This window comes from Pieris brassicae, chromosome 1 (genome assembly GCF_905147105.1).
Source record: "Pieris brassicae chromosome 1, ilPieBrab1.1, whole genome shotgun sequence".
Lineage (NCBI taxonomy): Eukaryota > Metazoa > Arthropoda > Insecta > Lepidoptera > Pieridae > Pieris > Pieris brassicae.
In genome coordinates, this window is record NC_059665.1 from 5,747,646 (window position 1) to 5,764,907 (window position 17,262).

The 17,262-nt window shown below is 32.9% G+C and overlaps 1 protein-coding gene across 4 annotated transcripts in view; it reads left to right on the forward strand.

The window, feature by feature from the left end:
- The window catches only part of LOC123715005, a 60,717-nt gene extending 43,738 nt beyond the window's left edge, over window positions 1–16,979 (forward strand). For 2 of the 4 annotated variants that reach the window (XM_045669768.1, XM_045669778.1), the window contains exons 5-10: window positions 9,126–9,247; window positions 12,379–12,573; window positions 13,879–14,133; window positions 14,494–14,666; window positions 15,497–15,705; window positions 16,498–16,979. In XM_045669768.1, coding sequence (XP_045525724.1) covers window positions 9,126–9,247; window positions 12,379–12,573; window positions 13,879–14,133; window positions 14,494–14,666; window positions 15,497–15,705; window positions 16,498–16,637 — 1,094 coding nt within the window. In that variant the 3' untranslated portion in view covers window positions 16,638–16,979. The remainder of the gene's footprint in view (window positions 1–9,125; window positions 9,248–12,378; window positions 12,574–13,878; window positions 14,134–14,493; window positions 14,667–15,496; window positions 15,706–16,497) is intronic. The other 2 variants (XM_045669786.1, XM_045669796.1) reach the window with 1 other exon arrangement.
- The last annotated feature ends 283 nt before the right edge of the window (window positions 16,980–17,262 follow it).

Sequence of the window (17,262 nt, forward strand, 5' to 3'; positions counted from 1 at the left end):
TATTAAAAAGGCACACTGACGAAACACATTCATACACCTACACAGAACACACACATACAAAAAAATACAATATGTGCAATGACAAATCTATACAACATTTAAAGGAAAACATTACAAATGTAAGAGAAAAAAATAATACTGAACTAGATTAAGATCTACAAATATTAAATTAAATATGCATTATAAAAGTGTAATTTTTGTTAATGGTAATTTATTATTTTGTATAAGGCTCAGAATGTCATTTCGCGTCGGTAGGTTCCTGAATGTTCGATTCTAGGCTACTAGATTGTCTATTCTCAAGTCATAGAGATTTTTTCCATCGCAAAGCGTGTCATTAACCTTATCTCAGTAAATTTTCTAGTCAAACACTGGAGCGTACTTGTGCAACTGTTTCACTTTTGCTACCTTAACCTGTTTTGTATTGCTTTCCGGTTACATTATGTTTGTTCACGTATATCACATTTACATGTTAAATATTAAACAATCTTTGTAGAAGTCTTTTCCTCAAATAATTTCATGTATTTATAATCTGTATCTTCGTAGATTCTGCTCTTAGAAATATTGTCTTTTCAAACAGGCTCAAAATACTAATTAGTCTTCCAAACTTGTGATATATATGTGTAACACAGTAGCATTCAAATATGGAACACCAAATTACAAGTTCAAATTGCACATCAGTTCTACATGCCTTGCATATAATTTTATAAATTGTACGACAGTGCATTACGTAAATTACAAAAGCAATTAAAAATGGCTGCAGATTGTTCAACTTTCTATCGTCATGGGAAACACGAATGCAGACACGTCTAGATGACTTTCTCGAGTCATATCCAGTCTGGTATTCCATTAAAAACTATGTTTCTTTGTTTCTTACTTTCTAAGTACCTTTTCAGGGCTAGGAGAAAAATATGAGGTGATCTCTAAAATCGACGATGCGATGTTGCTTAAAACAATGTTCATATTATTATGTATTAATGCTACAGGTACAGTACAACACTAAAATGTTTCATTTTACTTTGTATATCCTCCTTACTACTTATTATTTAGGTATGTATTAATGGTAATGTTAATAGTATTAGTTATCTATGGCGCGTCAGTGTTTAGATTTGTTTATGACGTTTTACGTGCAATTTTAATCGTTTGAATGGTTTGATTGTTATAAATTTACAGTTAATATGTCACTGGCCTTAGTATATATATATGTGTGTTAATGATTTAATTATGTTCGACGTCCTGGTGGATAGAAAAACTGTGCACAGTTTGTGTTTCCACCACATCAACTTCCTTTATATTAAGAACACTTATACAATAAATAAATAAAAATATAAAATTCAAATTGTCATTAGAACCGGTTAAGTTTTGACCGTGTTGTGTTTTACCATTTACTTAAAAAAGAAATGTGGTCTTTAACCTGTTATACAAGTTTTATTAATATAAAGAATATCGTAAAAAAATATTATGAGCGTGAATTTATAAAAAAAGATATGTAATGTATTTGCTGACCTGTTACCACAGGACTTCTATTAGAGGCACTAGCCTCTCACAAACTTTATTATTATTTATGGTTCCCACTTCTGTCTTACGTTCATCTCTATGATGCACTTGGAAGACATCGCTTATAAGCGATAAGACCGCACGTTTCACTCAGCCAAAATTGTTGGCTTCATGTAATTTATTTACTTGTGTGAAATGTTTAAATAAATAAATACTAACACTAAATTTACCCTAATCAGTGCAGTGTAGAACTGAGCATTTTTTTATATTGCGAACACATTTGTCAACATTAAATAAACATCTGTGTAACGACATATACGAAATGTGTTCACCCTCTAATTCCTTAGCAAGTAATTTAGTGTGACATTCATTCTTCGAAGTTTGAATTATTTACGCCACATTCCTTAAAGTACAGTTAGTTTGTACTTTGTGATGAAATTGCAAAGAATTGTTCGTATTATAAAGTATTTCTGAAACCCATTAAGTGCGTTCGTTAGCCTACGATTATAGTGCGTTGACTTAAACTCGGACGTACTATTTCTCGTTTCCGTCTTCCTGATACAATTAAATATACACATAATATGCGTAATAAGCAAGTGAAAATATTGGTTTCATGTAGAATAATATTGGGTCGACTTCCGTTTAGTTCTAAATACAGGCACATAGCGCTGCTTAAACATTAGTTTCTATATGCTTAATGTTGTACAATCGACAAATACATCGACAATAAGCAATGTTCGGCTCATAGTTGAAGTGAAGTCGTTACCTACAACTTCATGCGGAAATATTTCTTAAATACATTGTAGATTCTTTATAATTTTTAATTCCTGACTGTTTTACATTAGCATGCATCATGATCACATCATTGCATTATCTATTACACTTGCCGAGTAATTCATGCAAAAATTTATGAAACGATTTTCGTAACAATTATTCCTTCCTTTGATATAATGTCACTTTTGTTACGTTTTTTAAAATTAGAAAACTACGTTTTGCCAACTCAGAGCTAAAAAAATGGAACTCACGTTTTTGTCGGAGGTTACCTATACGTATATATGTTGCGTGGTTAAAGGTATCAAGTTTGACCGAGTTTACCTGACTTAGCGATCTTGGAGCACGTAGATAGATTGCACAATATTTGGCCAATACAGGCTCTAGGTTTAACCGGAATAAGATAACATTTTTATTGATCAATCACGCCCACCTTATATTAAAACATATTGCGATAGATTTTTCAAATATATTTTGAAGTACTTTTTGGTGAGTTTAACATAAACATAGTCTCTTGTTCATAAAAACCAAATATGTTCTAACTAAAGTACTCTTTCGTCTCTTCTTGTTTAATTTTTACGCTGTTGATAAGAGACAGAAGAGTGCTTTAGTAAAAACAATAAAATTGGTTCACAATATTACATTTTTAAATTGAAATTATTGCATCAAATCTACGGATGAACGGTAAAATTTAAGATTTCCCAACAAATATACGGATCTAGTGGCCCTGGGATCATACAATCGTTTCGAATTGAAACCTAGTACGCGAAAGTAAACCTAAAGAAAACAAACGTAGAAATGTGTAAACATCAGTATGAATAAAGCATTTTATTACAAATAAAGAAGATTTTATTACTTTATTTATGAGATAATAGCCATACATGCTTTTCGTAAATGGTCTCTTTTCTAAAACATGTTCTAATACTTTCTTTATATGTTACAATTTGTCTCTGGTATTCAACACGTCTGTTCAGTTTCGTATAAACAAGCCAATGCAGCTGTACCGAGCTGCGTAACAGTGATCTGTGCGTGAATTGCGCTCATTATTTGAAAATGATACGCATAGCACAAGTCACGTGGGTCATGTTTTAAGATAATAATAATAAAATAATCCAGTGCCGCTATAACCCTATATTGGCTTCAGATTGCATACTATTATTTCAATAGGCAAGTCGGTGATTAGTCTTTTATCTTTTGATATTTGGGTTAATGATATGTAGTTCGACTCCCACGATGTTTGCCTGCAATATAGGAGCACTTGGATACATAGCAAGGAACCTCCATTGGTGCACAGATTCAAATATACGACTCAGGGATGTAGGTCGACGCTTTAGCAACTAGGCCAACACTGATTTTTAGGATATAACTAATGGAAATTTACAGTACAACGTGGTTGACCTAAAATATAAGAAATTAATAATAAGAACAGTTCATATAAACAAACATTATATTATTATTAATGTCAAAAATGATGATGTAACTGTCAATAAGTTAGCGCATTTTATTGTTAACTAAATGAGTGACGCAGTAAAGGACTGAGCTAGCGCAATTGGATTGAGATTTGTATGAGATTAATTACAAAATATTTCACAACATGTTGTTACATTCTACATCGCATAAGACATTTGTGGAACAGTAACAATTAAAATGTCGTTAAGTTTACAAACACAGTGAATGTAATGATACCGTTAAGGGAATTCAACATTTGCATAAGAGAATAAGTAAGGGAAAATTTAATTATGTTTTTAATAAAAACCTTTGTATATATATATATATGCTACTATATTTAAAAACAAAAACGTCATATACAATGGTTGCTATATTTATGTAGATTTACAAAAATCTGTCTATACCCAGGCAGATAAAATGAAACTTTGAATATTCACTTATTACAATGATTTTGTCCGTAAATAATCACAAAAATGAGATATATTAGACACATAAAAAGTGTAGATAGTACTGCTATTTGTAGGTCACGGCTTTAATGATTGATTGAATATCACATTAGCGAGAGTTGAAACTGTGAGACTTGCAAAACAATGGCAACATAGTTAGTAATCTGCGTAATCTATTGACAATGCTTATTGCTTGCATTGTTGTAGATGGCGCTTAAGTAAACTAACTAACGTAGAACGTTGACTCGTGGTCAATTGTCAAAGTGATGGCTACTATTCTATTTTTAAAATTCGAATTTAGATTGTTTCCTTTTTAAATATGCCATAGGTTATGTTTCACGCGAATTATATTGTTTAAGCTGTGGCGACGTTAGTTTTTATAGATGTATTAGAATTACTAAGTAGGTTGATTATGAACACCAATTCGAATAAGGCTCCTTCCTGGCTACCTTCCGTCTTTAGGAAAAGAGCGTACCAATTCTTAAATGCCGGCCACACTCTCGCGAGCCCACTGGCATCGACGATGTTCATATGACTTAACATCAGATGCGCCTCCTGGCAGTTTGCCCCCTGTTCTATAAAAAAATAGTTGCCTGCAAAATAATAGACATATATAAATAAAAAACAAAAGATAAATCTGAATACACGTCGAATTCGGATGTAAACATCCCTGTTTGCAGCAATTAATATTTGAACGTGACTCATGTATCACATTAACAACACTGACACCGGGTTAACCATACGCAACAGGTGTATTTTAGCGTAACACAGTTTGGACGTTTTTTATCTATTTTGAAATCCCACTAATGTAGACAAGACCTTGTTGATTATTTCCATAAATTCTCCACATAAGAAGTTTATTTAAATGTATTAAGCTAATACGTTTGATCAAGGTCGAAGATATAGTAGTTAATTGATAAATTATTACTTTTTCCCTTTGACGTTAATGTGTAATATGTAACTGTTTCTTATTCAATAGACGCGAAAATAACACAAAGTCATTGCGCCATAACCACTGAAAGCATTCCATATAAAATACCACTTGTTTGATGGACTTGGAATCGGAATGATAAGACTATTATTTGTCTTAATTATGGTCATGTGAAGGCATAGGACATAATTTTTGTTGTCGACTTAAGGCGCCTTAAGATAAGAGCGTAATCCCTGTAATTCTCAAACGCCGGCAACGCACTCTCGAGCCGTCTGTGTCGAGTATGAGCCTACTGCTCCTTTCTACCATGTTTTATAAAAAATCATTAGGGAGTTTTTAAATTTAATAAAGACGCTTTTGACGCAAACTTTAGATTTGACGATAAAAAATTATCAGTATCGGAATTTTTTAAATTTGGCCATGGGAAACTTTAATGGACTAGTGCCTCTATATTAAGTATCAATAGCAAAATGTATACAAGATATTGTAAAGTAATTCTATCCATCGATACTTGTTTGTTGCACAACCGTGTGTATTTAGTGTTGTAATTATTGACCATGACATAGTTATGTCTAACCTAAAACAGTGCCTATTGTGTGCGAATCTGTTTTTCCCAAAATACACTTCATACGTCATAACGCATTTGAAAACGAACCACGGTTCACCAACCATCTGAAATTTATCTATTCTATTGTCAAAAGTCAATTCTCGAATCCTGGTGTTGATCTTTGCACCCATGACCTACACAATTAATCTCGCTTGTCAGCACTCTTACTATAGATATTTCTTTACAGATAAAAAATATTTTTGGTACTTAATATGAAAAACCATTCAGCGTTTGTTGTAATTATATTACCTTATAAATATTTGTAGCACAGCTTACTCTTAAATAGCTATCATTATTTAAAAACAAATCACCTACGCAGTGACCTTGTATCTGTGTTTTAATAAAAAATAATATTTTTAGTTGTACGCAGCAACATTTAGAAAAACGATTTCAAGGAGGCTAAGAAGGAAGAAGCTTATTTCAAAAATATAATATTATTCTTGCGTTGGCCTTAATGGGTTGTGTATTGTGTCAAGAATTAATCGCTACGTTATTTAATTTATCCTTCACAAGTTCACTAGATTGTTCGTGTACAATAATTAATTGGAACTGGTTTTAAACTTATATGTTTTCATATGTTAAGCTCCTAAGGACGTTATCAACGTGTTTACAAAATGTACGAGGCGTATTCTAGATGGACGTTCTTAATATTGCATAACCTTTTTAACTTAAATATTTGAACAGCTATATTATATGTCGTTTAATATTCATTAATATACATGCCCCAAGACTTCGTTATTTAATGTAGAAACCGGTTGAAAAACCTTTAGTCTGATGCCAGCCGGCGGGGCTGATGCTAATATATAATTAAATTCTATTATATGTGTGGTGCATAAAAACTTTAAAATGAGTTTAGAAGGTGTAAGGAAAAGTGACAATAATAGAAGTGAACCGGATGTGAGTTGCTGGAATTGTTTTTCATCTGAAGATGGTGACAACGAGGACAGTGTTCAACCGATCCCTCTGCCAAAGATTAGAGAAGAGCAGAGGGAAAAATTAAAGTTGTACTCTTTTTTGGCAGCCGAAATAAGTAGACCAAAGGCTGTATCATTAAAGCAAAAAGTTGGAGATCATTATGTTGTGACCAAAAAAATTGACGAAAGAATTGGCAAAAAAGCCGACCCTGTAAAGTATAAACAAATGGCAGAGAAACATTTAGTAAAGGATAAAAACACAAAATCTTTTGAAACAAAAAGTAAACAACCTGAAACGAAAGTAAAAAGTATTATAAGAAGTATGGATTCACAAGAAATATTAAGAAAAAAATTATCTTTACAAAAACAAAAGGCTATTGAGTCCCATTCTACTGCGGCAGCTAAGGTGAGTCTTGCTATGGCGAGAAACAAACTCAATCAGTCTCGAAGCGAAAAGAATTTGCAACCCGTGAAACCAATTAAACGAAAAATTATAGCTCAAATTGATAGAACGCCTAGTTCTTCTTCTGCAGAAGATGTAACAAAGTATAGATCATCCCAATCACTAGATTCTTCGGGAGCATCTGCGAACAATAAATCTTCTATAGAAAATAAATACCCTGATGTTGAAACTATAAGTAATTTATCATTATTGTCGTTAAGTAGAAGTCAGTCTCCTGCATCACCGCAGCACATATTAGACACTTCTAAAGACTCCAGACGGGATGATAGCAGCTTTAGCATAAGTGAAGGTAAAGAATCTGATGAGGTTAAAGTGTTACATAAAGTTCAGATCGAGACATCTACTCCAAAAGAAAATACATCTTCTGTATCATCAGATTATGAGCGAGAAAAAGTCATAAAGTCTTCAAATATTGAAAGCAGTCTCGGTAATGAAAACGAAGAATTAGTGATAAAAGAAAGAGCAGATAATACAAGCTCTAATGGCTCTGAATCAGGATATGCTGGGTCAGTAGCTACAGTTCAAGATGTAGCAGAAAATGAAGAAAATAACGTTGATAAACTGACGGAAGAACTTCGAAAGTTAAGCATTCAAGATCAATTTAAAACATCTCTTCCGGCTCTTAATAAAGTAGAAAAGAAAATATTGAAAATGCCTTCATCTTCAGTTGGAGGAGACATGAATCTTGTCCATAAAAAATCACCTAAGTCAATAAGATGGAGTACAGCGACATTGCCAGCTCGGGCTTACAGTGTAGAAGGTACCTAGTAATATTCTTTATTTTAAATAGTTACAAAAAAATAGGAACAAAATACTTCTCCATATTCAATAAAAAATAGTAATGTCCTGCTGTGGTCGTGCGCATCGTGTTAATTAACGTAATTGCTCAGGACATACCTCAATAGCCTGGTTTACTAATGGCTGAGTAGTGTAGTATATGGTAATATTGGTAGCATTGTGCACTGGACTCGGTACGCAACAGGAAATGTGATAACTAAAAATAAATGTTATATCGTTTTAGACGCGTGTCACAGTAGAATTTTAACAATGGCGTTAATACCTTCGCCACCCCCGGGTTACACTTCAATACGGAGAACTATACCGAATTCAAATATCTCGATAAATCATTACGAACCAGTGAATATTTACAAGATTAGTACAAGTGAATATGTAGATCCAAATAAGAAAACATGTTTGCAAAAGTGTTTGGAGTGCTGTTTTCCTTGCTGTATACCTAGTTATCAAGTGTATGAGTCTCCTTTAGATGATCCAAATTCGTCTTTAGTCGGCCATGTGAAAAAAAGTTATACTCTTAAAAGGAACATAAGTAACACCTCACCACAGCCAAGCATAAAAATAACTAAAATTAACGATGGTGAAACGATATCTTTGAATTCAACAACAAAATTATTGTTGTCATCAGAGCAAAACGCTAGTCACGAACGCTACAAAGAAAAGCAATTTACTGAACTCGGTGTTCCAGAATCTCGAAATGATTCTGGAAGTAACAGCAATTGCAGTACCCTTCGCACTGGTGAGAAAGCTTCATTCATTCGCGAAATTCTGGCGTATCGTGATTCGTTTTTAAAATCATTGGAGTGGTGTGACAATTCCCTTACCAGGGGCAAAAAATGTCGATACGTAAAACGTGATGAGTGGCTTGAATTGCAGACGGACGGTACCAAGAAATCTGTTTTCATTTCACAGTGCACGCATGCACTTTTCTTAGAACTGTACAATAGCTCCACGTCTATTTGTTTAGCAATGTTTTATTTGCCTTTTTGCCTTCACACAATTACTCTAATTAGAACATTTTTTTTCTAACATCACCGCATATTTTACACAAAGATAAATAATTAAAACGTAAAAACTATGAATACATAATTAATTAAATATATTGCATATTTATAAATACTAAACAAAGGATCGATTGCACGCCATACGATACTTTATTTAACCGATAAAAAACTTAATTATTTTTATGCCGAAAGCCTATATTTGCATGAACTGAACTTTTTAATACAAACAGTAACGCTGTTATTTGTTTCAGATGAAGTATACATGTCGGACAACCTGTCTCCTAGCCATGCAACCCTGCCAAGAAGGTCCAGCTCACCCTTGCCACATGATGCTGATAGAGACAGGTTTTCACTCAACAGGAGCGGACTACAGGTATGCAAATATAAAAGCAGGTAAATCCTTTCTAAATTTGTCGCCAAAAGGTCAATTCAATATAAATCTCGAGAGCCAAGCTTGACACTTATAAACTTACACAGTCTAACACTGATTTAATTAAAGACATGAGTCATTTTCTGTCAATTATGTTATGGCTGTGATAAAATATAATGAGATATCTATTTTACACTCAACTCCCCTATAAATGTAGCTACATTCGTCTTATTGTAACAAATTAACTAAAATACTCTTCCGTGTCCTGTCAAATTTGCATGCGATAAAAAGACCGCCATCACGCATCAGCTACACCCAGCTTAAACATAAGAATCAATTGTTCACACATAAGAAAGCCTTATTCCTTGATATAATGCCAAGCATTTAAATTCTAAAGTTTATATATTTCGGCCTTTGGTGTAGGGACTCTTTGTTTTCATATTGCGAATAACTGTAATCGTTAGGTATTGTTTTTGAAACCGCGCAGTGGCCATTGTATTGTATTAGGGGCAATGTCTTACGCCATGGCCTGCGAATAACTGAGTTTGCAAAATGTCGGTCTGATGCGTATCCGAACGGTCTGTGGCGAATTCACGGAAACCAGTTCGTAAATTTAAAATAACTTTGTATATATTACCAAACAATAATTGTCTTTTCTATAACCATAAACGTCTACGTTTATGTATTGCGTAATGATTAGCTGTGGGAATTTTTTAAAGATTTATAAATTATGACATACAAAAACCGCATTTTTTAATAACTAATTATATTTAAACATAAATAATTGGAGTAATAATTGATTTAATTAGTAATTAAAATTTAAGATAAACTTTGTTTATCCTGAATACTAATGATTTGCACAGAGCTTAATACGACGTAATTTTTCAGTCAATGTCATTGGATTTAATTACATTTATTTTGTTCGTTCTAAACTCAAGATGAACGTCAATTTTCAAACGCTGTCAAAATAGTTATTCCTTATTAGTTGATCCTTTTTTTCTCGTAACATGTTTGTGACAGTAGCTACGAATACGGTACCTTAGGTAAGATTCAAAAGTCTCGTTTTTGGAACTCGCCCTAAGTATGAACCTGTATGGCAGACGTATGGGATTACGGGGCCATAGTTCTTGCTAAGTCTCTTTTCTGGAACTCAACTTATATGTGATTCCCGTATGTCAAATACGTATTAGATAGTGCCAAGTCTCGTTTATGGATTAAAGTTATCCGTTATATTTAAATTGATTTGGTTTTAACAGGTACGTAGTGTTTGAATAATTTTATTACATTATATTAACTAGTATAAAAAATACAAACTTGACTTCCGCATAATTAGATACGACGTTTATGTTACGTAACGTCGTTGAAGTTTCTTTATATTCTTGTTAGAAGTTCATATAACTTTTCAAATAAATTAAATAACTCGGTCAATGTCAGTCCCCCAAGTCCCCAGTCTTGAGATGTGACCGGTGTTTAAATTTGTATGAGGTGATAGAATGTATATTTCTTAAATTTTTTAACTGTTTTCAATCAATTGTTTTTATTTGACTCATTGGGTCTAGTTTACTTTTTAAAACTAATGTAAAAATAAAATACTATTTAAAAATAATAATGAATACGTTTTAATGCTAAGATAGTGGAACAATTGGTTCGATTAATTATAAAATCCGCACAATCAGCCATATATAATTGTCGCAACCAACTAGCTTAAGCCATTCAATTAACAGCCTAGCCTTTTCACTTAATAGCGCCGTTTAACTAACGGCCTGAAAGATATTCAGCTGTAGCGTTTGTTACAACATTTAATAAACGGACTGGCCAATGCCATTCGTACGATAGAGTCATTATTTGGCAGAAATAAACAAGATGAAACATATGACATAAAAAAATATTTATTTCAAAATTAAACTGCTTAAGTCAAATTCACGTTGTCACTACACTCATCAATTGTCACTACACTCAACAACTCCTTGTTGTTTTTTATGAAACTTTGGAAAACACCATCAAATTTGTGGTTTGCCGACGTCATATTGACAGTTTGAAGAGTTTCGTTTCGAGTTTGAGAGTGACAGAAATGGAATAACATTTAAATTAACAGTCAACAGGCTAGGCAAGTAATGAAACGTCATTGATCCAAGTTATTTGTCTAGCGGTCTCATCAACTGGCTGAACATCTTTCAGGCCGCTAGTGCAAGCTATTAATTAGGCTAGGCTATTAATTGAACGGCTAACTAAGCGAGTTGGCTGCGACATATATATTATTTTTTTTTATAAAAAATCAAAATGAGTCCACACCGATGTATATTATGTTTGACAGTATAACCAATGATTTAAGATCAAAAGTTTATAAGTATTTCAACTAAAATTAATTATTACTTATTAGTTTCGCTTTTTTTAATATATTATAGTTGTCTCGAACATTTGACTTCAACCAATTCCAAAATTTAAAAAGCAAACAAAAAAATATGTATATATATATCTTGTATTAGGATCAATAACAGATCGTTTCCTTTTTGTAATACGTTAAAGACATGTGTATTTAAAAACCTCATCATGTAGCAACGTAAACAATGTATACAATTAAAAAATTATGTTATAGCAATTGACAGTAACTGGTATCAAATGACGGTCAGGTTAAACAAAAACCAATGCGAATGTATAAGCCAGATACAATATTGAAGTTAGTCATTACAGTACGAGTGGGAGTTGATTAGTTTATTTATAATTTCGCTGATTGGATTTCTAATATATCCATTGCGTGGCTACTAATGGTATTTATTAATTATCTTCTATAATATTCTTTAAGGTATATTTATTGTCATTCGCTTATTCGATGCAGCGATATTTAGTAAAAAATTCGAAGCATTTGCATGCACGCGTAGAAGTAATAAATTTTTGTCAACACCGACATTTAACTTTACTTTATTTTCATCGTTTGTACAACTTTTTACCTAAGCACAAGTCTCGAAAACCTTGTCCTTATCACTCTTGTGTTACTTAAGAAATGAATAAAGGAGACAAAGCATGACGTATTCAGGCTTTTTAAGTTTCTAATAATTTTAAATCACCAGCTATAATATACATACTACATGCATCGTTATATTATTGAATCTAAAGTCTAAAATATGTTTTTCCAGAATCGTTCTGAATCCATGGCATCCGTCTACTCGGGTGCTGGAGAAGGTCTACGTGGAAGTGTGACTGTGAAAGGAGAAGTCCAGTTTTCTCTTCTATACAATTACAGATTAGGTGCTTTGGAAGTTGGAGTGAAGAGATGTCGTGATCTCGCCCCCATAGATGTCAAACGGAATCGGTCTGATCCTTATGTCAAGGTATGTTCGAAAGTTAAAAATATAAGTAGAAACCTATTTATTAAAAAAAAGTCTCCTTTTGTTTTGTGACTTAGTTGGTCAGGCATTAGTATAGGTACATTTATCTTATATTACATTTTATTGGTGAGACAATACTTAATTCTCATCTGGAAACACAATAGGCATTGTCCTATGTAGCAATTATCATTGACAATTAGAAGGAAAAGGTCCCATTAGGTTGATAATGTAGGATATTCAGTCAGAACAAGCATTTTTTGTAATAGTTTAATAAAAATATTTTCTATGTAGGTACCTGTCCCACACATGTGTTGATAGGAACAGACCGTATCATGATGTTGTAATCTCTGACGATTATGGTTGACCAAGCTTTCAATAACATATTCATGATGTATAATTTTTTTAGCCGTTACTTTTGAATTTATTTGTTCCCAAGTAATTGTAGTTAATTTAAAATTCTTTATTTTATAATATACTAGCTGCCCCCGCGAACTTTGTTTCTCCTTAATGTGGTTTTAGTTAGCCTTAATACTGTGACACGAAAGAATAATTTCACTGTATTATCGTCACAGTAGTAACAGATAATTGTGACTGTCAATTAATTATATACTAATAATTTGCTATAAAATAAAATTGCGACTATAATTAAAGATCTAAGCTATCCTTTCTCTTAAGTTGGAACGGTGTGCGAATTTAATTTAAAATCGGTTAAGTAGTTTAGGAGTCCATCGCGGACAAACTTCGTGACGGGAGATTTATATATATATATATTAAGACTGGTGTTGGCTTAGTGTCTTCAGTCGTAGGTTCGATCCCCGGCTGTGCACCAATGGATTTTATTTCTATGTGCGCATTTAACATTAGCTCGAACGGTGAAGGAAAACATCGTGAGGAAACCGGCTTGCCTTAGACCCAAAAAGTCGACGGCGTGCGTCAGGCACAGAACGCTGCTTCTTGCCTATTCGATTAATAAATGATCATGAAACAGATACAGAAATGTGAGACCCATACCTAAAAAGGTTGTGGCGCCATTGATTTATCTATATTATATTATAATATAATTATTTTTAATTATCACGCACAGTGTTTAGATATACAATAAATATATTTAGATTATGATAATGTACATATAAATTTCTTAGGCGATGAAACTAGATAAAATCGAAGATTAGTTTTATCGAAGAAATAATACAAAAATGCGTCATCGAACAAACAACGTCAAAAAATCTTCTTTTTTTCGATTTTAGTATGTTAATGGCGTTTATAGTCTTAGACCAATCATTCTAAATATTCCCAAACAATTTCCAGGTGTACTTGTTGCCGGACAAGTCGAAAGCTGGCAAGAGGAAGACGAAGGTGAAGAAGAACACCCTGAACCCCGTGTTCGAGGAGACCCTCTCGTTCGCGCAACCGCTCGCCTCGCTGTCCTCGAGGACACTGTGGCTGAGCGTGTGGCATGCGGACATGTTCGGCCGGAACGACTTCCTCGGGGAGGTCTCTCTGCCACTGGCCGACGTCGTGTTCGACGACCCCGCGCCTATGTGGTACCGCCTGCATGAGAGGGTGAGTTACGGACGGTTAAAATTGCGCCTGCGTAATGTCGTTAAGGAGAGCGTAGATGGTCGTGATGAGAACTATAGCATGAACTTCCGATTTCGAATAGGATTGGTATAAAAATGTAAAAATGACAAAAGAAAATATAAATACTCACAATCTCTTTAAGTCGCTTTAAATGGTCTGCCATGAATGTCTTAACATATCACTTCCCGTATCAACAATCAAATATACAATTATCTTTCTATACTTTAAGAATTTAAATACATCGCTTTAACGTTATATAATTAACAAGTTTACATACAATTTAGTTACAATTTTTTAGGAGTTTTTAGCGTAGACATTAAATAGATTATAATTGAATTTCAGACGGAACAGTTTGATGAACAGCAAGGCACCCGAGGTGACATCATCATAGGGTTGAAGTTTGAGTTACAAGAGACAACTGCAAGGGGCAAAGGAACTCTACATGTACTTGTAAAGGAAGCTAAGAATCTCGTAGCTACCAAACCCAGTGGACTGACAGATGTTTTTTGCAAAAGGTAGCTTTTTTTTGTTTGTAGTAATTTTTGTTATCAATTTTATTTATAAAATAAGGTTCTATGAAACCTAATAATGAAATATTCTATTGGCATTCAGAAATAAGGAAAAAATAGAAATCTATAAAATAATTTTTAAATCAAATTTCCGAGAAATTGATAACACCTATTAAAACTAATGACTGCGTGATATGTATAATGGTATCTTTATTCTTTTAGCCGCTTAAAAAACAGGACTTTTTGATGCTTACAATAAAACTTGTATGTAAATATTAAAATTTTATCATAACCATTAGTATTTAGTATTATATTGATGATTCATTGCTGCATATTATTATTGTTGTGCCTTTGAAATAATTATTTTAAAGACTAATAAACTCATCATATAGTACAAAGAAATTATTCATCATGACAAAGGTCATAATTTAGAAGAAAACGCAAACAAAAGGCAATATTTTAATCAAAAAGTGTTAAAATTTAATTTCTTAAATGTATTTTCTTTTAAATGTGTGTTTATAACAAAATACTTTATAATAAAGTAAAATTCTCATTTACTTGCCTCGATACACAAGAATACATCAAGTATGTATATTTGCTATTTATTAGTTTTAATAACATCACTGTTCTATAAGTATGCTTTTCACGAGTCATGTTTTTAATGAAATGTTTAATTGTAAATATTTTTTTACTCTCTAATGTAAATTAATTATGTTTTAATTAATATACCATTTAATGAGCAGTGTATCCATAGCCTTTAGAAATTCATTAATAAAGTACATATATACAACATTAGTACGTTCATAGAAAGTAATAGTTTTGTAACATTTTTACAGCTATTTGCTACCAGAGCGTGGACGTCTCGCGAAACAAAAGACAGGCGTGGCCCGACGGACATTAAACCCACGATGGGAACACACCTTTACATACCGCGGCCTCACTCTACAGGATGTGGCCTCCCGGGCCCTGGAACTCAGTTTGTGGGACCGAGACCGGCTGGCCTCAAATGACTTCATGGGTGCTATTAGGCTCTCACTAGGAACAGGTTATTACAAACTTCTTTCCTCCATTGACAGTTTTAGTATGCCAGCTAATTTAAAAATTAATCAAATAAAACTATAATATATATTAGATTAGAAAGAGGTTAAGCTGCTAAATCCATCTACAATATAACTAAAGCTTTAACTATATGTTAAGTGTAATTTTAAAAGCACACCACCAAAGCACCTCGGCCAGACCGTAACGACTGACTTCGCCAGACGAAATATGCAGGCAGATTATATGTATAATAGGTTAAATAGGCTGCTTAATATCTCCCCGCTCACCGTCCATAGTTTAAAAATAGAATTAAGGGAGATGCTCCTCAAACCACTCAACAAATATATACACATTTCATTCACTCTCTCCTGCACGAGGAATGGTGAACAGTTGAAAAACCTAAAATAGTTTTTAAAGTTTAAATTTACTATTAAGTTTGTTATGGAGGAGCTGAGAACCCTGACACAGGTATATTTTTACTTAAAAGGGTTCCTCATCATCATTCAATCATCAATCATTATAATGAATTGTTGTAAAATGTTGTTCAGAAGTAAACATTTAGATTTTTTTTATTAAAATATCAATTAAATTATGTTTTGCGTTGTGATTGAGACTAAATAATGACCATAGATAACAAAATCAACTATAATGTCATAACATATTTTCTACATATTCATATTGATGCCCTTATAAAAACAATTCGAAATTTTAGATTTATATATAGAAAGCTCGTAGTTGACAATCACAGAGTGGGTTTGGCATGTGAAGAGGTAAAATCTTAAAATAAATTTCCTTACAGGAACCTACATGGGGGCAAGTGTTAACTGGATGGATAGCGTCGGTAAAGAAGTTAGTTTGTGGCAGACTATGATGCAGAGGCCCAACTTCTGGGTCGAAGGATGCCTCCCTCTAAGGCCCCAGCTTAACAACAACAACTAATTCCCACTGCTAATGGAAATTGCCCCAATTGTCTATTTATAATACTGTAAACCAACGAATTCTAGGACCAAGTTTTACTTAATACTCTTTCGGAGCAACTAAGTGCCAATGCAAATTTCATTACATTCCAGCATTGCGATGCTTAGTTTAAACGCCTGCTAGATTAAGTTATAATTTACGCATTTAAAATAAGACTTGTACAAATTTGAAACACGAAATCGTCGTGGCTATTGTGATTTAAATATTTTACTAAAGCCTAGATTTTATTGTATGTTTGTGGACATTTTAGTGTTAAACTGTTTTATAACACGATAAGATTTATTTTAAGAAGGCGATTGTTTGTGCCTTTTATTTTATAAATACATCTATTTTTTAGAAAATAATGTAAAAGACGATTTAAATAAATATTTTTACTACAAAACACTATCTATCAATTTTTATTGATCGACTAATAACTACTCAAGCTTTAACTTACTAAGCAAATTTTACTTTTATTTAGCTCAAATTTTCACTCGAATCTTCATATAGTCACTATCAATTGAATGGCTAGATCATTTTAAATTATTTTTTAGAACTTTTTAAATATTAAATACGTAATATTATTAATGTTTCAAGAGGTGATTGA